The sequence below is a fragment of the Gopherus evgoodei genome, chromosome 23, assembly GCF_007399415.2.
Source record: "Gopherus evgoodei ecotype Sinaloan lineage chromosome 23, rGopEvg1_v1.p, whole genome shotgun sequence".
NCBI classification, from domain to species: Eukaryota; Metazoa; Chordata; order Testudines; family Testudinidae; genus Gopherus; species Gopherus evgoodei.
In genome coordinates this window covers 14,913,737-14,938,827 of record NC_044344.1, presented here as the reverse complement: position 1 = coordinate 14,938,827, position 25,091 = coordinate 14,913,737, and the positions used below count along the sequence as shown (strand labels likewise).

General features: G+C 47.4%; 1 protein-coding gene across 1 annotated transcript in view; it reads left to right on the top strand.

Moving 5' to 3' along the window:
* The window catches only part of LOC115639234 (leucine-rich repeat-containing protein 37A2-like), a 67,087-nt gene that overhangs the window by 15,630 nt on the left and 26,366 nt on the right, over positions 1–25,091 (top strand). Inside the window, exons 3-6 of the mRNA XM_030541720.1 lie at positions 6,055–6,126; positions 6,568–6,648; positions 10,791–10,862; positions 18,403–18,477. Coding sequence (XP_030397580.1) covers positions 6,055–6,126; positions 6,568–6,648; positions 10,791–10,862; positions 18,403–18,477 — 300 coding nt within the window. The remainder of the gene's footprint in view (positions 1–6,054; positions 6,127–6,567; positions 6,649–10,790; positions 10,863–18,402; positions 18,478–25,091) is intronic.

Sequence of the window (25,091 nt, the reverse complement as noted above, 5' to 3'; positions counted from 1 at the left end):
CTGTTTTCCAATCTCTCTGTCTGTTGCCTGCCCGCCTGGGCCCGATCCTGCTTTTCTCACTGAACCGTCCCTTCCATGGGCACCAACTTGTTCCACTACCAGTTTAGCTAGGAGGGTGGACTTCTTAGCTAGCCCCCACCCTTCCTTATGTCTTTTTCTTTCTTTTCCTCTCTCCCATTAAACATTCTAGTAGCAATGCTAATTACTTCAGACAAACTTTTTCCTTGCGTACCATCTGGATGCTCTCTAAATCTCTTTGCAATATCCTTTGCACATTGTGACATGAAAACCATTTTAACCATCTCCTTACCATGATCAGTTTCAGGATTCAAATTCCCATGCTTTTTAACTTCACAAATCAGTTGAGCACAAAAGTCAGAGGGGTGCTTGTCTGGACGCTGAACACAAGCAGTCACCTTGCTCCAATTTGGAGTAGCCTCCCCTGCATCTCTAATACCATTCAAAACAGCTTTCAAAAATCCATCCAACTTTGTCTTTTGAGCTGGATTACTGGGATTCCAATTAGGGTCAGTAATTAGCCAAGGTGCACTCAAATGAGCTGCAGATTTTTCTTTTACTTTTTGTCTTTCATCTTCTGTCGTGAGAGTATCTAATAACTGATTTACATTTGCCCAAGTGGGCACATGAGTGAAAAAGATTGTGCAGAACATTCTTTCCACTGCCTCAGGATTGCCTCATAAGTGAGCCATAGTCCACTTCCAGTTAAACAAATCTGAAGTTGCAAACAGGATATGGGTAAAACCATCTCATGTTCCCCAGCAACCAGTAGAACCAGAGAAGTTCTCAACGAGGCTTGTCATATCAGGGGTGTCTCAGAAACATTCTCCCTCATGGAGTTAAGTAACCTAGTGGGGGTCCACAAGGGCGAGGACGAGGGCTGCTGTAATATTGGGAGTGTGTGAGAAGCAGTCCCTGGCCAAGTTTGCGAAAGGCTGGCTGGAGGCTGCACACAGGGTGAGGCTGCCTGATTCCTCTGAAGATGAGGGAACATCACTCTGAGCTCCCCCTTGATTCTCCTCTGTCCCTGAACTGTCCCTAACCTGCTTTTGAATCCTTGCACTCCATCAGGCGGGGAAGAACAGGAACAAAATTGTCCTCCTCCCGGTGCAGCTCTGGGGCATATGGTGGGGGATTTTTTTACAAGACCTCTCCATACAAACAGCTTCAAAAGCTACCCGTCCCTTCATGGGTTTATAATTATACCATACAAACAAATAATCCATTTGTCCCGGCCTAAGATCAACCAAAATATCCCTTAAAGAGTTCATCCTATCTGTGGAAAAGGTTTCACCCTCCGGCCAGTCTCTAGTCGGGGACAAATGAAAGGTAAATGATGGCCATTGGATCCAACACAGATTTCTCATCTTAAATTTAACTAGACCAGCTGTCTCAGAAATCTCTTTCCAATCTCTAAGTATCAGAGACAATGGGGCATCCCCCGGGCACTTACTGCCAACTTGTCCCATTTTGATGAAGGGACTCTAACCCCTCTTCCCCGGATCGAGGTAAAGAGACTCACCCACACCTCCCCACGTCGAGCGCTCGCTTACCTCTCCAGGGACTCGAACACCTGGACTGGGACTCAAACCCAGGCTGGGACTCTAACCCAGACAACTTGGATCCTGCGCAAACCTGGACTGGGACTCTAACCCAGACCTGGACTGGGACTCTAACCCAGATCTAAGTTGTCAGGGACTCTAACCCTGACAACCTGGACCCTACTCAACGGGTAGGTGGACGTTGCTGGATTTCTACGAGCTTCAGCTGGTTCACAGAACACGCCTTATCGCCAACGCAATCAGATCACCAGGCAAGGCTCCTCTAAACCGGAGGATGCGCGCTCCGTTGCCTCAGGGTCCGATCCCCCACCGGAGAGTCAGACGGGTCCTGGCGGAGTTGCCAAAGATGTCGGGGACTCTAACCCAGACGGCAAAGTTCGTTGTCTGACCGCGAGAGAGACAGGCAACACCAGCAAGGTCCGATCAAAAGCTCTTTATTGACAAGTGCACGCATCAATAGAGAGCAGCTTGTCTCCAGAGAGAACCAGCCTGCTCCTTACATCTTAGTATAAGCCTATATAGACAGTTCCGTCGCGTCATAAATTATTCACTGGAGCAACCCACCCCCTTCTTCTAACAGCTAGAAACTAGACACTTTTAGCATACATTTTTTACAGCATTAGGTGATTAACAATATCTTAGCAAGCACCAGAAGTTAGGAGTGTAGGGAGTTAAAACAGACAGAGAACTGAACCAAGGAGTGAAAACAGGGAGGCTGGGATTTCTTATCAGTTCTTCAAAGGAACTGTTCCTAACACAGCACAGTTGGTACTATACCAGGAATGCAGCCCCTCCCTTATCTCACTTTTTCCCAGAGCTTCGTGAGACATGCTGCTTCTCAGTTCTTTTCCACTCAGGGATTACCCACAAACCTCTGTTAGCCTGACTTTGGTCAGGTTGGCATACCTGGTTTTGTCTGCTATATCTTTATTCAGGCCTAACAAAAACATGTGAAGGTTTGTAACAGAATGGTTTGTCTCTTTCAAAACTTTTTTGAGGTGAGAGGGTTTTTTCCTTTTAGATTCAATTTTTTTCCCGTGCTGAGTTTTCCCGTGTGGCGTAATATGAATGAGTGAACATGATACCAGCAAAGTATAAAGGTAGCAAATTTTGCTTTTGTTTACTTTTTTCTTTTGGTTAATTATTGCAGCACTCCCTCTTCCTTGGGCCCTTCCCAGAATACTAGTGTAACCCTTCTGCCCCTCTGAGTTGGCAGCAACAAGGGCCGGGTTCAGTATCCAGGGGTTCCGTTTCAGTAACACAATGCATAACCGGCTCGAGCCCCCACCCAGTGACCTGGGACACTTACATACCACACCCTCCTGGGCGCCTCTAGGAGGCAATACTTCCCCTCTCGCAAGCACGGAGTCTGAGTGTAGCAAAATTCTTTTAATAAAGGAAGGAAACAATGCGGCATCCAATTGGAGAAACACCACAAACAGGATTATAACACAAACCATAAACAAAACCCACCTCCAAGTACATTTGGCAATGTCCTTTCCCTTTTAGGGTCTTAAGTCCAATTACCCCAAAGTCCAACAACCCAAAAGTCTCTGGTCAGTGCCACTCCAGAATTCAAGAATTTATCTGCTGAGTTTTACCCCCCTAGCCTGGGTGGAAAGGGGGGGGAGAGTCCAAACAGGGTGTTAAGGGGCACCTTACGTGGGCCAGGGCCAACTGCTCCACCTCTCCGTGAAGTTCTGCTGCAGCCTTCACCACGACCCTCTCCACCACACCAGCCGTGCCGCTCCTCCAGCTGTCCGTGCAAACCACGTCACTCTGCTCACTGCTCCATGGGCTGCTCCAACACGCTGCAAACCGCTCCGCTCTGCCAGCCGCTTAACAATAGGTCTTCAGGCTCCCGCACAGGTTAACACAGCACTCAGTGATCTCAGCTCAGCTCCTTCACTGATTTCAGCTCTTAGTAGGGGAGCCCTGGTGTTGGTGCACCATTAGCTCAACGTGAATTCAGCTCAGCAGTCTCTAGATGGACTCCTAATAGAATCAAAATTAGCTCTACTCTTTAACAGTGGAGAGAGGAGGCTATGTAATAGGCATTCTAGGCCCTCACAAGTGGCCCATACCATCAGGTACACACACCAGTCCCCAACCTCTCTCCCTTCATGGGGTTTTGAAACCCATGTCCCATGTTTAGCAAGTACCACCCAACTGAGGTTGAGTCATCTCTGTCACAAAGAAGTCCCACAGCTCCCCATTCACACAATCAGGGTGACAAACTTTTTTTTTCTGCCCCAATAACAAAGAAATTGGGGATCCCAGAGCTGTTAAAATAACCATCCCAGTCTGCTGTGGGCTTATGCTAAGTGGAGGGTGGATGCCAATGCAAATCTTTCCCCAGTCTTTGAAATTCTTGGAATTCTTTCCACATTACCTACAATTCACCACCAGATGTCAGGGTAGCGCTCATCCTGACTCTGCTTACATCAGGAAAAGGACAAATAGGCAAATACATATTCCTCTCTAAAAGCTACTGTTGGTGGTTGCCAGGCTGCTAATGACCAGAAGAGCTATGTTAGCCAAGCACAGCCAAATTAACAGGTGCACCAGTTTAGCAAATAGGTACCTGAGGCCTTAGGAGAGAAAAAGCAAAAACCTCTGAAGAAGGCAACGGCTTATTAACTTGGAGCAGGCTCAGGACCCTAATATTACTTTGTGTTCAGATCCTTATGTTGTTACTTATAGTCATCTTTACTGAGTGTGGACTAGGTATTTTTGTTTCTTTTCCCATTGAGGGGAGTCTATTTTATTTTACCTTGATTGGTCTAGAGCACTTTTTTTTTTTTAATAAGTGACACACATGCTTGGTCTCTAGGACATATGTGTCCGCTGTGGGATGTGGTTTAGATGCCAAATTTGGGCATGGATGGGAAACAGTCTCTTAAAGAGACAGACCACCCTGTCACAAGCTTGAAAACTGAAGCACTCCAAAGTCAGCAGATGCCACATTTAAGATTGAACATGCAAAAGCTATGCATGTAAATGGGCTTGTTCTAAATTTGACATTCAGTTACATTAACCACTCTTTCTTTTACTGCAGTTGCCTGCTTGCTCACTACACATCTTCCAACATCTGCAGCCATAGGTGCCAATTGCATGGGTGCTCCAGAGATCAAGCACCTACCGAAAAAAATAGGGGATGCTCAGCACATGCAGGGTGGGATTAATCTTTTGTGGGGGCCCCCCTGCTCCATCCCTGCTTGACCTCTTCTTCCCCCTCCACCGTAAGGCCCTGCCTGACTCTTGCATGGGGGGAGTGGGGGGAGAGGAGCACCCACCAGCAAAAACACCAGCAAAACAAAAGTCAGCACCTGTGTCTGCAGTGAATGAGGTATGGGCCCTACAGGCAGCAGCCTCATTCACTACACAATGCTGATTGTTCACTGAGTACTATCCATCCTGTGCACTGAATGACATGATCCTATAGAAAAAAAACAGATCATGTAATTAAAGACAAACATAATGCATATGCACCAGGAGGCAGAATTAAGATTCACAGGCAATCTTAATTCTGGTATTTTCAAACTTTTGAGTTTGAAACCTCAGTAGCATTATTTTAACATAATTTATTGTATATAGTATCTGATGTTTTTAAAAGAGAAAATATAATCTTTATCACTTGCAACGATAGCAGCTCGCAAGGTGAGTCCACTATGCCTAAGAGAGGAGGCACTGTTCATCATATTACACTTGGCTTCAACAAGCAGGGAAAGAAAGAAGAGGCGACGTTGTGTGATTGGCATCCCCTCATGTAACTCCTGTCTACAAAATTGCCAAGAGTCACTTGCTACTCATTGGAGTGGTGATTAAGAAGTGCCAGCCTATGCCCCTTTAAAGGCACAGTCAGTTCCCATGGAGGAAGGTCAGACTTTAAATCATTTGTGTATTGGAAGCCAGTGAGGTCACTGAGATCAGAGCAAAATAGAAATAATTGAACTGAAATAGTGATGAATAAGGGCCTTAACAGAGCTGTGCAAATACCTTTTCTGTTTTCTGGCCAAACTGAAAAATGGGCTGGGGCTGGGAGAATCACTTCAAGTTGGCCTGAAGATAATTTTTTTCTAAATTTTCAGCAAACTGAACAAATTTTGTTCACACTAAAACAAAACATTGTTTCATTTTTGAGATTAGCCTTTTTCAAAATAAAATGGAGGTACAATTCAAACAAAAAAGTCATTTTGAACCAGAAAAAAATGTTTCAGTCAACCCAAATTTGCATTTTTCAGCAAAAAAAAGTTTCAGATAAAAACTTTCACTCAGGCCTAGTCTTGAAGACCTGGTTGCTTTAAGTCACATGGGTTCTCAGCAGTTATGCATTCATGCAAGCTGATATTGAATATAAATACCCAATGAAATCATAACTACAGGTAAGCTTTGCCATTTGTGTCAAGGTGAATGAGAGTAAATGTTATTGTTCAATTAATATTTCCATAATCTCAATTTGTTATTTTAACAGGGATTTATCCTGCAACAAAATCCTGTTTATTGAGAAACATGCATTCGAGCCTCTACCTTTTTTGCAGTATATGTAAGTTATAAAAATGACTTTATAGTGTACTGTATAGTAAGCAATGTTTACTGAAGTCTGTCTACATCTATGTAACCTGTCTAATGGTAGAATCAATTCTAGTGGTAGTTCTTTGTCCTAGTTAGCTTTACAAGTGTGACTAAAGTTATACTATTAGAAGACAGACTGATATATAGCTAGAGAGACACCTATAGGTGGCTGTCCATATACAGATTTAGCTGAGGTTGTCTCTTAAAGGTTTACTATATCCTGGAAAAGAAAGAGATCAACCGCATATGCATTTCACTTCCTCTATTTAACGAGCTAAACAAATGCAGAAAGTAACAGAATTTCCTCACTAATCCACCTGGGATTTACATAGTCCCTATCAATCAAAATTGCTCACTACTAAATTCCTGTCCAACAGGCTGGATTTATTTCTACAATTGTTCCTTTTCCCAGAAACCTCGGCGGTAATCTCATTACAGAGCTTCGTTACGGGACATTCCAGGCCTGGCATGGGATGCAGTTTTTGCAGAAGTTGTAAGTGTAACAAAGTTGAAAAATATATCAGGGCATAAGATTGAGATTATTTGAGGGTGGGTTCTTTTTACAGGATCTTTGGTTCTCCAGTGGAGTTCCTCACAACACGGCTCTGCATGCTGCCAGACTCATGTAAGACAGCACAGGGAGCTCCTAGCAAACCTGCTGAGGGGATGGGCACTGCCTAGGGTTGTGCCAGTGCCAAGTGAGAGCGCAGATGGAGAAGGGTGCTCACGAGAAGATAGGGAGGATGGAGGGATAGAGAAAAAGTCCTTTCCCTCTCAAAAACTACGAGAGAGCAATAGTTGCTCCCTAGGAGACGAGTTGCAGAAGGACCGCCAGTCTCAGGGCCTTCAGCCCTTGCCTACAGCAGGAGCATTTATTTCATAGCCCTCAGCACCTGGGGACAGGTCAATGTTTAAGGCCTCAGTCTGGATGGCTGAATTACAAGAACGTGTTAAGCTCAGCTCATTCTCGGAAAGAGCATCAGTGCAGTGCAGAGTGACTTTATCCTCTGCAGTGGCTGCCACAGGCTGCGCAGCTCCCCTGTAACAAGGGTGAAGGGCTGACTGTAGCCCCAACCTCCACACAACAGCAGTGGGTGAGAGAAGCTTGGAGGTGGCCAAGGAAGAACGAGGAGAGTCAGTGAGGAGAGATGGAGGATGTGACCCAGATATCAGGGTGGCAGCCGGCCACCCCAACAGCCCTGGGAAGCAATAGAGGGCCCAAGTGGCTAAGTGGGGGGAGCAAGGATGGGATGGAGACAGGCCAGAGGCTGAGGGAAGCCGAAGGTGTAGGGCAGCTTGGAAATGTTCCATCAAAATGTTTTTTCAATGGGAAATTGTGTTTTTGACTGAAAGAAATTTTTAAGAAAGGTGCCTGCTTTCCTCAAAATTCCAGTATTTCATCAGAAAACCAAAAATACATAACCAAAACAAAAGAAAATCTATTTTCAACAGCTTTGGGCTAAAACTTTTCATTTTTGTGGTCTTCAGATTTTCAACAAAAAGTCCATTTTTTCCACAGAAAACGTCAGTGAAAACAAATATTTATGTTTTCACTGAATTTTTTTGTGGAAAACCCATCTCCAATTTTCCCCAACCAGTTCTACAAAGCAGCATTTTTAAAAGCAAAGAGGGCAGTTTTGAACTGTATCCTGAAATAAGCAGAAAGCCACTGGACTTTGAAGACTGAGCATGATGAGGCCTAGGCTGATATATACAAGGGGGTAGGCTACAGCTTTCTGCTTTCATTGGAGACTGCAAAGCCAGAATGTGAAGAGTTGCAATAAATAAGATGGAGGTGTGGAGGACAATCCCAGGAGATATATGGCATGCTTGCGGGACAGGCAGGTTTACAAACTGGGGAAATGGGGGAAGACAGAGTGTTCAGAATCAGAGGTGACATCAGAGTCATGGACGATGGAAGCAAATGAGTTTAGAAGAATGTGTATTTTCCAGGAGAAGCATTGTTTTTCAGATCTTTAGCTGAATATACCCAGGGCCAATGTTCCCTCTAATTTTTCCCATCCATGTGCAGAATGAATTTTGCTATGTGCACCAATATGGAGGGATGTGTGGCAAGGATGGGGCTGAGGAGTTTGGAGTGTGGGAGAGGGCTCAGGGCTGGAGCAGAGGGTTGAGGTGTGGGCGATGCGGGCTCCAGATGGGGGCGCCTCCTCTGGGGTGTGGCTGGGGATGAGGGGTTTGGGGTGTGGGCTCTGGGGTGGGGTCAGGGAGAGAGAACTACATCCAGCCCTCTCTCCCTACAGTAGCACCTTCTCTGGGGCCAGGGGAGATGTGCCTCTCCCCGCCTAAGTTCACTCTCAGCTGTGCGGCTGCGCAACAAGCTATAAAGGGCTGCACACTCACAGGAGCCTGGAAAGGAGAGAGATTGGGGTGGGCAGGGACTGGGGAGGGGAGAAATTTGGGGCACACAGGGCTGCCATGGGCCTCTCCCCCAGCCCTGGAGCTCCATGCTGCAGGGGGGGGCCTCCCCTGGAGCTTGCTGCTGCCAGCGCGGGGAGCGGGGCCCCTTCCCCAGAGCTGACTGCTGCTGGCAGGGAGAGGGCTAAGGGGAGTCCTCTGGCCCCAGTCACAGGCCAACCTGCACCCCAAACTCCTCATCCCCAATCCCCGATCCCACGCCAGAGTCTGCACCCCCAGCTGGAGCCCTCACCCCCTACACACATCCCAATGCTCTGCCCAAGCCCTTGAGCCCTCTCCCAGCCCCTGAAACCCTCATCCCCAGCCCCACCTCAGAGCATTCACCCCCTCCCGCACTCCAACCTCTGCCCCAGCCCTGAGCCCCCTCCCACACTCCGAACCCCTTGGCCCCACCCTCCCCACACATCACCTCCATATTGGTGCACATAACGAAATTCATTCCGCACGTTAGAGGGAACATTGCTCCCCACCACAGCAGCTGGGGCTGGGGCTGGGGCTGGGGCTGGGAGAGAGGTGACTCTCTCCACTAGAGCAGCTCTGGAGCTGGGGGAATCCTCCTCTCTCCCTGCCACAGCCCCACGCCTGGGTGGGAGAGGCATGTCTCCTCCCACACTGCAGCCCTGGGGTTGTGCACGGCCCTTGGTGGGCTCCTGCGTGGCTGAGCAAGAGGGAACTTAGCCCAGGGCCCTGTGTCTTTAATGATTCTGCATCTGTGAAGTCCCTCCCAAAGTCATGCCTTACTGCAGAATTGGGTTCCAGCTTTTAAATGTTCATCCAAAAGCCTTCCTCGTATGCTTAGAACTTAGACAAGCTTTTATCTTTCAGGCTGAAATGTTCCAGACTGGTTCTCAGCTTGAGAGTGAATTCTTTGGGGAAATCTGAGCAAAAACCATGCAGCCATTTTTGAATATAAAAACCATGAAAAAGCCCCACTTCTGCCATTCATACATATGGGCCTTGTCCTCATCGACTCCTTTACATTGCACTGGCAACATAAAGGAGCATTTACATAGGGCCTCCGTAATCTACATCAGAATCAGGTCCAATGTGTACAACGATTTTTGGACAGTTCTAATGTTCAATGGTTAGAAACTTGCCCTCTAGCAGGAAGTCAGTCCCAGGTCCCAGATGTGCCTCTCAGGGGGTCCAGTAGAAATTCACTGTGATTTGGGTGAGTTATAGGGTTTGAAAAGCATCATTGCCTTTGTCCTATGTTGAGCTTTAGCTATCTCCTACTGCTACAGTGGTCACTGCACATCTCATGGGACCTGAACGGATTTTTGGTTTCCAGCTTTGTGCACAAGCGCGACACACACAAACCACGTGCACCATGCTTCCCCCACGGTCTCAGCTTCAGCCCTGGGGTTTATCTGTGCAGAGTGGACATGCTGAGGGCCCTGAACTCTCAGGCCTTCTTGGCCAACAGGCAGATAGTACTATGGAGGAAGGCTGAGACTCTGGTAGAACGTTTTCCCCAAGATGCTTGCAGGTGATACAGAACATCACACAGGAGGGCATCCACCTGACCTGGCATCAGATCCATCTGGCCTTGGATGTAAAGGGATTTGGGGCAGAGAGCTGCTGCCTCTGAGTACAATGCTGCACGTGGGTACAGGCCACTGACCTTTGTTCTAAGCTTTGGAAGAAGCTCTTGCCTCACCTCTGCTTTTATTCTGGACAAAACTTGTTTGGGAAGCAGGGAAAAGCCAGCTGCACAAGACAAAGGAGACCAAGGGTATCCTGCCTTCTCCGGGATCAGGGTATTGACTTGCCCCCCCGAGTACAGAAGAAGTCCTGCAAAGACACCGATTTTTGCTCTGGCTGGATTCAAGGTTGTTTCTTACTACCCCTCAAGGAACTCAGCCATAAAAACAATTGCAGCAAAAGTCAAAGGGCCCTGACCCCACCCCCCACCTCACTGGCAGCCAAAAAAGGCCAAGATGTTTAGAAGTTGGTGGCTAGCATTAAGTTCCAGGGTCCATAATTAGGCACCTAAACAAGTGGACTAATTTCCCCAAGTGCTGAGTGCCCCCTGCTGCCCCTGAACCTAGTGATATTTTCATTTTCAGGCAAATGTACAGAAGAAACAAATAAGCAAAAGAGGAAAAAGCCTAAGTGATGTGTATGAACATTGTTAGCCAACACACGTACTTTCTTAGCTCACCCAGCTCTGGTGCTGTTTTGTTGATTTTTCAGGGTCCTAAGCCATAATCCATTGTCAATCATTGCTGACACGTCATTTTTTGAATTGCCCTCACTGAAATATCTGTAAGTATTGACTTGACTCAATGTTACCCTCATTTATAAAGCAGATCTTTGGCTCTGTTTTCTCCACTCCCATGCATGGGACGGGCCCCCTACAGTCCTCAGAGCACAGGGACTGGCACAAATAACACTGAAGGGAGCAGAGAGAGGTAGGGGCAGAGTCATTCCACTCCATCCCCACACAGGCCATGCTACAAATGAACAGGCTGGCCCAAAGAGATCAGATGGATCAGAGATCTTGCAGCTGAAGATGGTACTTCATAGTGGGTCTTGGAGACTAGGAGGTCAGTTCTGTACTGGACAGGAGGTCTCTGCAGAAGGGAATGCTGGTTTTTCTACTTGGGCTGATTGAAAGATAGGTGTCTGGTGCTATTGACGATTCCAGAGGGTTAATATGAGGGGAAGTACAAGCTGCGCAGTGTGGTGGGTGGCCAGGGCCAGCTCCAGGCCACAGCGTGCCAAGCACATGCTTGGGGCGGCATGCCGCGGGGGGCGCTCTGCCGGTTGCTGGGAGGGCGGCGGGCGGCTCCAGTGGACCTGCCGCAGGCGTTTCTGCGGACAGTCCTCTGGTCCCGCGGCTCCGGTGGACCTCCCGCAGACACCCCAGCAGCAGCTCCACCGGAGCCACAGGACCATCAGACCCTCCACAGGAATGCCTGTGGGAGATCCACTGGAGCCTCGGGACCGGTGGGCGGCAAAGTGCCCCCCACAGCGTGCCGCCGTGCTTGGGGCGGCGAAATTGCTAGAGCCGGCCCTGTGGGTGGCTGATTAGTTTTGCCTTTAGTTTTGTTTTCATACCAGGGTTCTTGGCTGGCTACTGTTTTTGTATTGATGCCCCCTTGTGTCAGTGCATTTTATGCTAGGAGCTCTGGTGACCATAGTCTCCCCAGATCACAGTCCCAAAGCACTGAGGGGGTATAAGATGACAACTACCTTTCTGTTGTCCTTGGGTGATGATTACGCTGAACAAATTTTCAGCTAGGGTGACCAGATGTCCCAATTTTATAGGGACAGTCCCGATTTTTGGGTCTTTTTCTTATATAGGCTCCTATTACCCCCTACCCCCGTCCCGATTTTTCCACATTTGCTGTTTTGTCACCCTATTTTCAGCTCCCACAATCCCACGGGCCAGAGGTTCAGGCATCCTATTTGCAGAGGTTCTTTTATCTCTGGGATATCTACTTCCACTGCGCAAACAGATCATGGGTTTCCATTCTGTGCATTTCTCCTGTTAACTGATATCATTTTGCTGTGGCTGTTGAGAGATGGCATCATACTAGTTGTTTGCTCTCTCTGCATGGAACTTGATTCAGACAGTACAGGGAGCTATTGGGAAAAGGTTATTGTTTATAATTTATACACAGGGGTTAGTAAAAACTCACGTGTACAGCTCTGAATTTCTTAGCAGCCTCTGTCTATCTAAGATACTTAAATGACTCCCACTACCATGATGTCTGCTCTCCTCACACTCTGAGATAAAATAATAGATTATTAGGGTTGGAAGGGACCTCAGGAGGTCATCTAGTCCAACCCCCTGCTCAAAGCAAGACCAAATCCCCACTAAATCCCCAAATGGCCCCCCTCAAGGATTGAACTCATAACCCTAGGTTCAAACAGGCTAATGCTCAAACCACTGAGCTATCCCTAAGTAGACAGCACTGTTCTCCTCATTGTACAGAGGAGGCAGAGAGAGAATAAATGACTGCCACGGTCATGTACAGAGTCAGTGGCAAAGCAGGGAACTGAATCTAGGTCTCCTCTTCTGGCAGCCTGATCAATGAACCATCCTTTTTCCCATAGGCAAGACTCTGTCACAGTGGCATTTCTTATTCCTTTCTCAGTCGGCAGCACGCAGTATCCTGGAATAGAAACAGATTCATCATCTTCCTTTCCTATTTTCAGAACGTTGTTCATTCATCTAGGATGTGTAGGAAACTTGAAGCAATGGGTTTTCCTTCACTTTGGCCCATATTTTTTGTATTGCTCCATGCATGTGAGTCAGTGTCATTTTACTGCATATTTCTTTTTTCATTCCCATGTGTAATGCGCCCAGCCCCTTATCTGTAGACTCTACACTTACAGCCAGGGGAGAGGGATCTTCATATCCACGAGGGTTGAGTGGAAAAGATTTGTACTTTGTGTTTTGGGGGAGTTTCTGCGTTCAGACGGAACACAGTGTCACATGCAATACAAGTCACATGGCCTTCATTTCTCACTCCATTCTGCTGATTCAAAGTCAGTCTTTTGGCTGGTTTCAGAGTGGTAGCCATGTTAGTCTGTATCAGCAAAAACAACAAGGAGTCCTCCTGGCACCTTAGAGACTAACAAATTTATTTGAGCATAAGCTTTCGTGGGCTAAAACTCACTTCATCAGATGCATGCAGTAGAAAATACAGTAGAGAGGTATAAATACAGGCTGTGTATCATAGGTCTAGTACAGTGGTTCCCAAACTGGGGTTCGCAAACCCCTGGACATTCGCAGAACATTACAGGGGGGTCACCAGAAAAATTTCTCTGATGGCGGCCAGAGAACCCAGGCATTGGAGGCCCAGTTGCAGGGTAGACAGCCCGAGCCCCAAGGAGATCGGAGCCGGGCAGTTGGGGCTGGCAGCCCGAGCCTTGCCCCCGTCAGTGGGGGAGCTGGTAGCCTGCACTCCAGCGCTCGCACGGGGCTGGCAGCCCGAGCCACAGGGAGATCAGAGCCGGGCAGTTTGGGCTGGCAACCTGAGCCCTGCCCCCATCAGCAGGGGAGCCAGCAGCCTGAACCCTAGCGCTGCGCGGGGGGCTGGCAGCCTGAGCCCCAGGGAGATCGGAGCCAGGCAGTTTGGGCTGGCAGACCGAGCCCTGCCCCCATCAGTGGGGGAACCAGCAGCTCGAACCCCGGCGCTCCGCACGGGACTGGCAGCCCAAGCCCCAGGGAGATCAGAGCCGGGCAGTTTGGGCTGGCAGACCGAGCCCTGCCCCCATCAGTGGGGGAACCAGCAGCTTGAACCCCGGCGCTCCGCACGGGGCTGGCAGCCCAAGCCCCGGCAGTCAGTGGGACCTGCAGCACGAGCTCAGTAGAGCTCAGTTGACTGGGACGGACAACAAGGTCCAGCAGCAGGAGCCCCATGGAGTGCAGAGCCGGCAGCCCAGACCCCGGCGCGGGGCGAGTAGCCTGAGCCCTGTGTGGTCAGGGCAGCAGCTGAGACCCCAGGCCCGCATGTGGCAGCTCGGACCCCTGTCCTTGTCAGACACTGGAAGTTGTTATGGAGGGCAGAGTGAGCAGGGGCCATTCTGTACGTGGGATGTGCCCAAGCTAATTTGTCCTTTGCAGGACACCGTCCTAGGGACACATCTCGTGGCGGAAGGAAAGCTGTTTGCGAGGCAAACCAGCCGGAAGCACGTTGTAGCCTGTGTAGCGGTGTTAAGGTGCCTCAGTAATTGTCATTCTCTCTGGAGGTCTGTTTTGCTTCGATGAGACTTGAGTGAATCTTCTCATTTTCTAGTTTGTTAGTTGTTAGCAGTCTCTCTGTGTTGTTTTTATTAGAACTTTTGTACACAAGTTCAATGGATAAGTGGCTGAAAAAGGAAAGTGTAAAGACGCAAGAATCAGCTAGTGTTTCCTCAAGTCCACACTGTGGAAAATCTAAGTCTAATGATCATGATGGTCCTGGAAAGTTACTTACAAAGAAAAGAAGGTATGACGATGATTATATAAAATATGGCTTTACATGCATTGGTGATCAAGACTGTCCAAAATCACTGTGTGTGATTTGTGATGATGTTCTAGCAAACAGCAGTCTCAAACCTTCTCTACTTCAGCACCATTTAGAAACTAGGCATCCTGCACACCTCAACAAGCCTGCTGATTTTTTCAAGTGAAAATTAGCTGAGAGGAAAAGTGACATTACCAGTTTTATATCCAAAGCAAGTACTGATAATGAAAATGCACTTGAAGCGTCATACCGTGTGAGCTACCAAGTAGCAAAAGCATCAGAAGTTCATACCATAGCAGGGAGCTTGATTGGTCCATGTATAAAAGAAGTAGTTCATTGTATGCTTGGAGAAAAGGCTGCACAAAGGATTGACATGGTACCTTTGTCCAATAATGCATAGTCACGAAGAATTAATGACATGTCAAATAATGTAGAGACCACAATTGTTCGGAGTGTGAAAACTAGACCATATTATCAGCAAAGAGTCCTGTGGCACCTTATAGACTAACAGACGTATTGGAGCATGAGCTTTCGTCACGCATCCGAAAAAGTGGGTATTCACTCATGAAAGCTCATGCTCCAATACATCTGTTAGTCTATAAGGTGCCACAGGACTCTTTGCTGCTTTTACAGATCCAGACTAACACGGCTACCCCTCTGATTCTTGAGTCCATATTATGCTATACAGTTGGATGAATCAACTGATGTAGCTAATCTAGCTATTTTGCTACTGTTTGTACGTTATGTGAATGAAGGTCTGGTTGAAGAAGACTTGTTTTGCCAACCATTGGAAGAACGTACAACTGGAGAAGATATCTTCAATCTGACTAATGCATATTTTCAAGAAAAGGAAATAGATTGGTCTCGTTGCCTAGGCATTTGCACTGATGGGGCCACATCAATGACGGGGAAGTATACTGGATTTGTAGTTCAAACAAAAAAGGTTGCATCTAAAGTCTCTTGGACTCATTGCAGCATCCATAGACAAGGCCTCACAACAAAACGCGTGCCTGAGGGACTGAAAGAAGTGCTGGACAATGCAGTGAAAATGGTGAATTTCATAAAATCACGGCCAACAAATTCCAGAATATTTCACATACTTTGTGAAGAAATGGGTAGTATACACAATTTTCTGTTGACCCATTCTGAAGTTAGATGGCTCTCACAGGGCAAAATCCTTGTGCGCTTGTTTGAGCTTAGAACGGAAATCCTAGTTTTTTTCAACAGCCACCCTTTCCACCTTGCCAGCTGTATGGAAAATAATGTCTGGCTCCAGAGTCTAGCTCATCTAGCAGATATTTTCTCAAGAATTAATGACCTAAATTTATCTCTTCAAGGTCTCAATATAACAGTTTTCAATGTGCAAGAGCGAGTTGAATCCATGATAAAGAAGTTGCAGTTCTGGGAAAGTTGTTTGGAAAACAATCAAACTGAGTGTTTCAGTAATCTTCACGACTTCCTGGCACAACATAAACTTCAGTTGGATCAGTGCACTAAAACCAATATAATTGCACACCTAAAAGGACTTTGCACAACTTTCAGGGAATACTCTCCAGCTATGCCAGGCGATAATGACTGGATTCGCAACCCTTTTGATGCTACTTTCTCAACACAGATATTGAACACAGAGAAATTGATTGAGATCTCCTGTGATTACGAACTGAAAAGGAGTGTCAGAAAACTGTCATTGATCAACTTTTGGGGTGAGTTTAAGAAATGAGAACCCCTTGCTGGCAGAAAAAGCTGCTGCAGTTTTGTTACCATTTTCAACAATATACTTATGCGAGAAAGCGTCTTCCTCATATGCACGTCTGAAAACCAAATACAGAAACAGACTTGATGCCGAACCAGACCTGAGACTTTATCTTTCTCCAGTGGTTCTGGACTTCCAAGAGCTATGCAGAGCAAAGCAAACACATCCATCACACTGCAGAAATTTAAACTTAAATCCAGGGAAATATTCATTTTTAGGAGAGGGTTCATGAGATTTCGTAGTTTAGTGAAAGGGGTTTGTGGGCTGTTAAAGTTTGGAAACCACTGGTCTAGTAACATTAGTGTGACAGATTCTCAGTTGCTCTAGCTCCACTGAAGCAAAGAAAGGCATAAAACGTGCCAATGGCTGGAACTTGAAGATAGACAAATTCAGACTGGAAATAAGTTATACATTTTTGACAGTGAGAACAGTTAACCGTTGGAACAATTTACCAAGGGTGGTGGGGGATTCTACAACCTGGCAATTTTTAAATCCAGATTGGACGCTTTTCTAACAGACCAGCTCTAGGGATTATTTTGGGGAAGTTCAATGGCCTGGTTTGTGCAGGAGGTCAGATTCGATGATCACAATGGTCCCTTCTGGCCTCGGAGTCTGTGATACCTATGGAACTATGCCTGTTACTCCAGCTGTGGATCTGTCCTGTTGCTTCTAGTAACAGGAACAGAGTCATACTTGCCACACACTATCTTCAGCATCTCTGGCACCATTTTCTCTCCAACCCTGTGACTGTTTCTTTTACTCCCATGAACATTCTTTTGACCAGAGTCTGAATTAGGAGACAATTCTTAGTGATCTTTTCAACTCTCTCTTGGATAAAATACAGGCTGTCCTTTACATTTCTTATGGATTTTAGCAGTTGGGGTTGGCCATTCATCTTGTGAGAGTGGATTTGGGAAAATCATTTCCTTCTCCTTTGCTTAGCTGTGAGAGAGCTCTCTGAGAGAGGAAGGGGGATCCTGGCAGTGAGGCCCTGCACTGGTGGGGTGTAGGAGACATCGCTTCTGTTCTCAGCTCTGCCACAGACTTCCTGTGGGAGGCTACACAAGTCACTTTCTCTCTCTGTGCCTCAGTTCCCCACCTGCTAGTAGATCTGATACCTCTCCAGGGAATTGGGTGGGTTTATTCAGTGGCATAGAGGAAGCACTCAGATGCTATGGTGGCTGTTAGCCTCCACCTAGATAAAATAGCTACTCTTCCTCCTCCTCCTCCTCAGACTTCCCCTCCTTCTAGGGGTTGAATATGAGGCCTTCTCAGACACCTTGTGGGTCTTCTGCTCCTTGGCTGGAATGGTCTATGAGAAAACAAACTGTTTTCTTGAATCATGCCTTGTCTATACACATAGGGGCACTGGTTTAACTGAAGGTGTGTTTCTAAACCCATTAAACCAGAGCAAATTTGATGCTCTGATTGTGGCTTAAAAGCAGCTAAGTAGAGATTATTCCTCTAAAAATGGATTATACTAAACCACAATAAGGCACTCAAACCAAACTAAGAGCATCTGCTCCTGACCCAGTGCCACTTTAACCACATCAGTTGAGAACACAGCTCTGGTTAAACCAGCGTATGTCTGTGTGTGGACAAGACCTCAGCTGGGGTGTGGTCCTTCGGGAAGGGTATTTAAACATGGAGGATGAAATCCTGGCGAAACTCCCATTGACTTCAATGAGACAAAGGTTTCACTCTTAGTCCTATTCCTCTTCTTCTGGCTGCCCTAAGGAGAGAGTAGCTTCATCTCCTCCACAAGAAGTGTCCTCCTTCAGTCCACTTGGATGATGACCTCTTGGATTCAGGGATGAAGATGAAAAAGAGCGTGGAGCCCATGAGTCTATCCCTGTCTCACCTACCTCCCCTAAATCAGCAGGATTCTCTCCTCCTCTTCCAGACCTGATGATTTTAAACAGATCTAATAGGCTGGACCATAAGGGTTTTGAAATATATTGGTGCAGTTGACTATGCAGAGGGAGATCTAAATGTAAATGATGTTAAGATCAGATGTTTGTAATTGTCCTCGGGCCAGAATTCAAATAACCAGGCCTGCACTTTTAGTTTGTTTTTTATAAATCTTTTTCAGGGACCTAGGTGCCACACAAGTGACTCAAAAGACATTTCAGACTCTTCTCATGACATCACTCCAGTTAGAAACACTGTAAGTACTCTCTGGATTTTGTTTCTATTCAATGCAGATTGCAATTGTTAGAAAAATTACTTGCCTGAAAAGCAAAAAAACAAAAACAAACAAAAGTGCAAAGTAAAAACAGTGCCTTTAAATCCCAACTTCTAACTGCTAGAGTATATCATAACTAAAACATTCCCGCAGGGCCTTGAGGAGAGTTTGTTCCAACATACAACATCTGCACATATGAAGTGTGCTTTCACCACTATTGCCTGCTTGTAAACTAGGGCCTGGTTTGCACTTAAAAGTTAAATCAACCTGGCTACATCACTCAGGGCTGTGAAAAATGTTGCGCCATGAGTACCATAGTTAAGAGGACCTAGCCTCTAGTGTAAATGCAGCCAAGTCAACAGAATTCTTCTGTCGAACTTGCTAACCTCTCTGAGAGGTGAATTAACAACATTGATGGAAAAATCCCTTCTCTCAATGTAGATGCATCTATGCTCTCAATGTAGGTGCACCCCTTCAGATGTGCCCCTGTAGCACCTGTAGTGTGGACATAACCTCAACCAAAGCCATCTCCTAAGAGTACAATTAAACAGATGTCTTAAAGAACAGCCATGTGCGAACATTACTTTTTGATTGGTCACCTTTTAATTACAGAGGCAAACTGAAAACCAAGCTGCCATCAGAAGTAATGCACCGTCACCGCAGGAGAATTTGTTTAACTATTTTAAAAAGCCATTTGTAGGTTAAGGAAGTGAGCAGGGCACTAGCCTAGGCCTGGGTGCAAGGCTGTGCTCTGCCACAGACTACCTATGTGCCTTGGCAAAAACAACCAGGAGTCCTTGTGGCACCTTAGAGGCTAACAAATGTATATGGGGATAGGCTTTCGTGGGCTAAAACCCACTTCATCAGATGCATGGAGTGGAAAATACAGCCCATCTTTTCATGTGCTGTATATTTATACCTGCCTACTGTATTTTCCACTCCATGCATCTGATGAAGTGGGTTTTAGCCCACGAAAGTTTATGCCCAAATAAATTTGTTAGTCTCTAAGATGCCACAAGGACTCCTTGTTGTTTTTACTGATACAGACTAACACGGCCACCACTCTGAAACCTATGTGCCTTAGGTAAGTCACTTGGCCACTTCGTGCAGCCTCAGCTCCCCATCTGCACAGTGGGGATAACTGCTGTGCTCTGCCTCACGGGGGTGCTATGAAGATAAATAATTAAACACTGAGAAGTGCTTTGAGATCTACTGGGGAAAAGCACTCTGAGAGCTAGGAATCATTAGAATGCCTGATGATATTATTCTATTAAAAAGTCAATGTCAGACTCAGATGCCATTCATCCGGAGCCTGGGAAAACTGTAATGATTCCATTGTTATTATTTTCAGAGGAGTAGCTGTGTGAGTCTGTATCAGGAAAAACAATGAGGAGTCCTTGTGGTGCCTTAGAGACTAACAAATGTATTTGGGCATAAGCTTTCAGATGCATCAGATGCATAGAGTGAAAAATACAGCAGGCAGGTATAAATATACAGCACATGAAAAGATGCAAGAAAAACAGTGGGGGTGGTCAGTCCTAACGAGGCCAATTCAGTCAGGGTGGATGTGGCCCAGTCCCAACAGTTGACAAGAAGGTGTGAATATCCACAGAGGGAGAATTAGTAGAGGGAAAATTACTTTTTGTAGTGACCCAGCCACTCCCAGTCTTTATTCAGGCCTAAGTTGATGGTGTCAAGTTTGCAAATTAATTCCTGTTTTGCAGTTTCTAATTTAAGTCTGTTTTTGAAAATTTTTGTTGAAGAATGGCCACTTTTAAGTCTGTTATTGAGTGTCCAGGGAGATTGAAGTGCTCCTAACAGTTTTTGAATATTACAATTCTTGATGTCTGATTTATGTCCATTTATTCTTTTGCATAGAGGCTGTCTGATCTGACCAATGTACATGGCAGAGGGGCATTGCTGGTGCATGATGGCATATATCACATTGGTAGATGGGCTGGTGAACAAGCCCCTGATTGTGTGACTGGTGTGGTTAGGTCCTATGATGGTGTCCCTTGAATAAATATGCAGACAGAGTTGGCAATGGGGTTTGTTGCAGGGATTGGTTCCTGGGTTAGTGTTTCTGTTGTTTGGTGTGTAGCTGCTGGTATTTGCTTCAGTTTGGGGGGCTGTCTGTAATCGAGGACTGGCCTATCTCCCAAGGTCTGTGAGAGTGAGGGATCCTGCTCCAGGATAGGTTGTAGATCCTTGATAATGCGCTGGAGAGGTTTTAGTTGGGGGCTGTAGTGTGCTACATTGATGACATCTTCATCACCTGGACCCATGGGAAGGAGGCCCTTGAGGAATTCCACCAGGATTTCAACAATTTTCTCCCCACCATCAACCTCAGCCTGGACCAGTCCACGCAAGAGATCCACTTGCTGGACACTACAGTGCAAATAAGTGATGGTCACATAAACACCACCTTATACCAGAAACCTACTGACCACTATACTTACCTACATATCTTCAACTTTCATCCAGAACACATCACATGATCTGTTGTCTACAGCCAAGCCCCAAGATACAACTGTATTTGTTCCAATCCCTCAGACAGAGGCAAACACCTACAGGATCTCTATCAAGCATTCTTAAAACGACAATACTCACCTGGGGAAGTGAAGAAACAGATTGACAGAGCCAGAAGGGTACCCAGAAGTCACCTACTACAGGACAGGCCCAACAAAGAAAGTAAAGAACGCCATGAGCCATCACCTACAGTCTCCAACTAAAACACCATCAGGGACTCCTTCACCTGCACAACGACCACTGTGATATATGCCATCATGTGCCAGCAGTGACCCTCTGCCATTGGCAAAATCAGACAGTCTCTACGCAAAAGAATAAATGGACACAAATCAGACATCAAGAATTGTAACATTCAAAAACCAGTAGGAGAGCACTTCAATCTCCCTCGACACTCAATAACAGACTTTAAAGTGCCAATTCTTCAATAAAAAAACTTCAGAAACAGACTTAAACAAGAAACTGCAAAACTGGAATTAATTTGCAAACTTGACACCATCAACTTAGGCCTGAATAAAGACTGGGAGTGGCTGGGTAACTACAAAAAGTAACAAATTTATTTGAACATAAGCTTTTGTGGGCTAGAGCCCACTTCATTCGATTCCCACCAAAGCCTATGCTCAAATAAATTTGTTAGTCTCTAAAGTGCGACAAGTACTCCTGTTCTTTTTACAAAAAGTAATTTTCCCTCTACTAATTTTCCCTCTGTTGATATTCATAGAATCATAGAATATTAGGGTTGGAGAGGACCTCAGGAGGTCATCTAGTCCAACCCCCTGCTCAAAGCAGGACCAACCCCCAACTAAATCATCCCAGCCAGGGCTTTGTCAAGCCTGACCTTAAAAACCTCTAAGGAAGGAGATTCCACTACCTCCTTAGGTAACCCATTCCAGTGCTTCAGCACCCTCCTAGTAAAATAGTGTTTCCTAATATCCAACCTAAGCCTCCCTCACTGCAACTTGAGACCATTACTCCTTGTTCTGTCATTTGCTACCACTGAGAACAGTCTAGATCCATCCTCTTTGGAACCCCCTTTCAGGTAGTTGAAAGCAGCTATCAAATCCCCCCCTCATTCTTCTCTTCTGCAGATTAAACAATCCCAGTTCCCTCAGCCTCTCCTCATAAGTCATGTGCTCCAGCCCCCTAATCATTTTTGTTGCCCTCCGCTGGACTCTTTCCAATTTTTCCACATCCTTCTTGTCATGTGGGGCCCAAAACTGAACACAGTACTCCAGATGAGGTCTCACCAATGTCGAATAGAGGGGAATGATCATGTCCCTCAATTTGCAGGCAATGCCCCTACTTATACAGCCCAAAATGCCATTAGCCTTCTTGGCAACAAGGGCTCACTATTGACTCATATCCAGCTTCTCATCCACTGTAACCCCTAGGTCCTTTTCTGCAGAACTGCTGCCTAGCCACTCGGTCTCTAGTCTGTAACAGTGAATGGGATTCTTCCGTCCTAAGTGCAGGTCTCTGCACTTGTCCTTGTTGAATCTCATCAGATTTCTTTTGTCCCAATCCTCTAATATTCACACCTTCTTGTCAACTGTTGGGAATGGGCCACATCCACCCTGACTGAATTGGCCTCATTAGCACTTACTCCCCACTTGGTAAGGTAACTCCCTGTCACGGAGTGTGGGGGGGTCCGGCCCTGCACCCCTCTTCCTGGGACACACAGTAACACTTAGCCAGCCAGTAAAACAGAAGGTTTATTGGACAACAGGAACACCGGTTACAGCAGAGCTTGCAGGCACAGTCAGGACCCCTCCACCGAGTCCTTCTGGGCTTTCAGGGTGCTTGGATCCTAGCTAGGATACCCTGAATTCCGCCCACACAGCCCCAAGCCCAAACTCAAATTGCTTCCCTCCTGCCACTCCCTTCCTTTGTTCCCCTTCCCGGGCAAAGGTGTTGACCTTTCCCCTCCCTTACCTAGCTCAGGTTACAGGCCCTGGCATCATCCATCCCCTAAAGTCCTCCCCTGCTCTCCCACTCCCCACACAGACAGTCCCTACTGCATCACATCTCTCCCCCTTCGAGACTGAACTGAGCGGGGTCACTCTGCCCAGTGACCTGGGGAAGTTCAGGGCCCCCTCTCCGGGACAACGCATCCGCTGTCAGGTTGGCACTTCCCTTCACATGGACCACGTCCATGTCATAGTCCTGCAGGAGCAGGCTCCACCTCAGGAGCTTGGCATTGGCTCCTTTCATCTGGTGCAGCCAGGTCAGGGGAGAGTGGTTGGTGTACACGGTGACGTGTCGCCCAAAGAGATATGGCTCTAGCTTCTTAAGGGCCCACACCATGGCCAGGCATTCCTTCTCGATGGCCGCGTAGCTTTGTTCCCGGGGTAGCAGCTTCTTACTCAGGTACACGATGGGGTGTCTCTCCCCCTTTTCATCCTCCTGCATTAACACTGCCCCCAGTCCCGTGTCTGAGGCATCAGTGAACACCATAAAGGGTTTGTCAAAATCTGGGTTTGCCAGAACTGGGCCACTAACCAGAGCCTCCTTCAGCGCCCGGAAAGCCTCCTGGCACTGCTCAGTCCAGATCACCTTGTCTGGCTTCCCCTTTTTGCACAGTTCAGTGATGGGGCCGGCTATGGCACTAAAGTGGGGCACGAACCTTCGATAGTACCCCGCCATCCCAATAAAGGCCTGGACCTGCTTTTTGGTTTGGGGAGCAGGCCAGTCTCTGATCACCTCCACCTTGGCTGGTTCTGGCTTCAGGCAGCCGCTCCCCACCCGATGGCCCAGGTAAGATACTTCAGCCATCCCCACCTTGCACTTCTCAGCCTTTACTGTTAACCCAGCCTTTCGGAGTCGGTCTAGGACTTGTTTAACCTGGGACATGTGGTCCTCCCAGGTCTGGCTGAAGACGCAGATGTCGTCAATATACGCCACGGCAAAACTCTCCATCCCCCTCAGTAGCTGATCCACCAGGCACTGGAAGGTGGCCGGCGCTCCCTTGAGGCCGAAGGGCAGGGTCAGAAACTCATAGAGCCCCAGAGGGGTGATAAAGGCCGATTTCAGCCTGGCATCTGCGTCCAGCGGCACTTGCCAGTAGCCTTTGGTAAGATCCATAGTGGTGAGGTACCGAGCACCTCCCAGCTTGTCTAGGAGCTCGTCAGGCCTGGGCATAGGGTAGGCATCAGATACGGTGATGGCATTGAGCTTTCGATAGTCCACACAGAACCAGATTGACCCATCCTTCTTGGGGACTAGCACCACTGGCGAGGCCCAAGGGCTGGAAGACGGCTAGATCACCCCCAAAGCCAGCATGTCCCTGACCTCTCTTTCAAGATCCTGGGCAGTTTTACCAGTGACCCGAAGAGGGGAGCATCTTATAGGGGCATGTGACCCGGTCTCCACCCGGTGGACAGTCAAATTAGTGCGTCCAGGCTGGTTGGAAAACAGCTGTCGGTACAGATGCAGCACCCCTCTGATCTCAGCGTGCTGGCCCGGGGTCAGTTGCTCAGAGAGGGGAATCGCCTCCAGGGGGGGAACCAGCTTTTGTCCCAGGGAATAGATCCACTAAGGGGTCATCTCCCTGCCCCTCCCAATGTCCACAAACGGCCAACACCACATTCCCCCTGTCATAGTACGGTTTCATCATGTTCACATGGTACACCCGATGGTGATGTGCCCGGTTTGACAGCTCCACCACATAGTTTACCTCATTCAGTTGCTTGATAACCTTGAAGGGCCCTTCCCAGGCGGCCTGGAGTTTGTTTCTCCTCACGGGGATAAGAACCATCACCTGATCCCCGGTGGTGAAGGCACGGGCTCGTGCTGTGCGGTCATACCAGACCTTCTGCCTCCTCTGGGCTCGGGCCAGATTCTCCCTGGCCAGGCCCATGAGCTCGGCCAGTCTTTCCCAGAAGGTCAGGACATACTCCACCACTGACTCTCCCTCGGGAGCGGCCTTCCCCTCCCATTCATCCCTCATCAGGTCTAGGGGCCCCCTCACCCGCCTTCCATACAACAGTTCAAAAGGCGAAAACCCGGTAGATTCCTGGGGTACCTCCCTGTACGTAAACAGCAGGTGAGGTAAGTACTTGTCCCAATCTTGC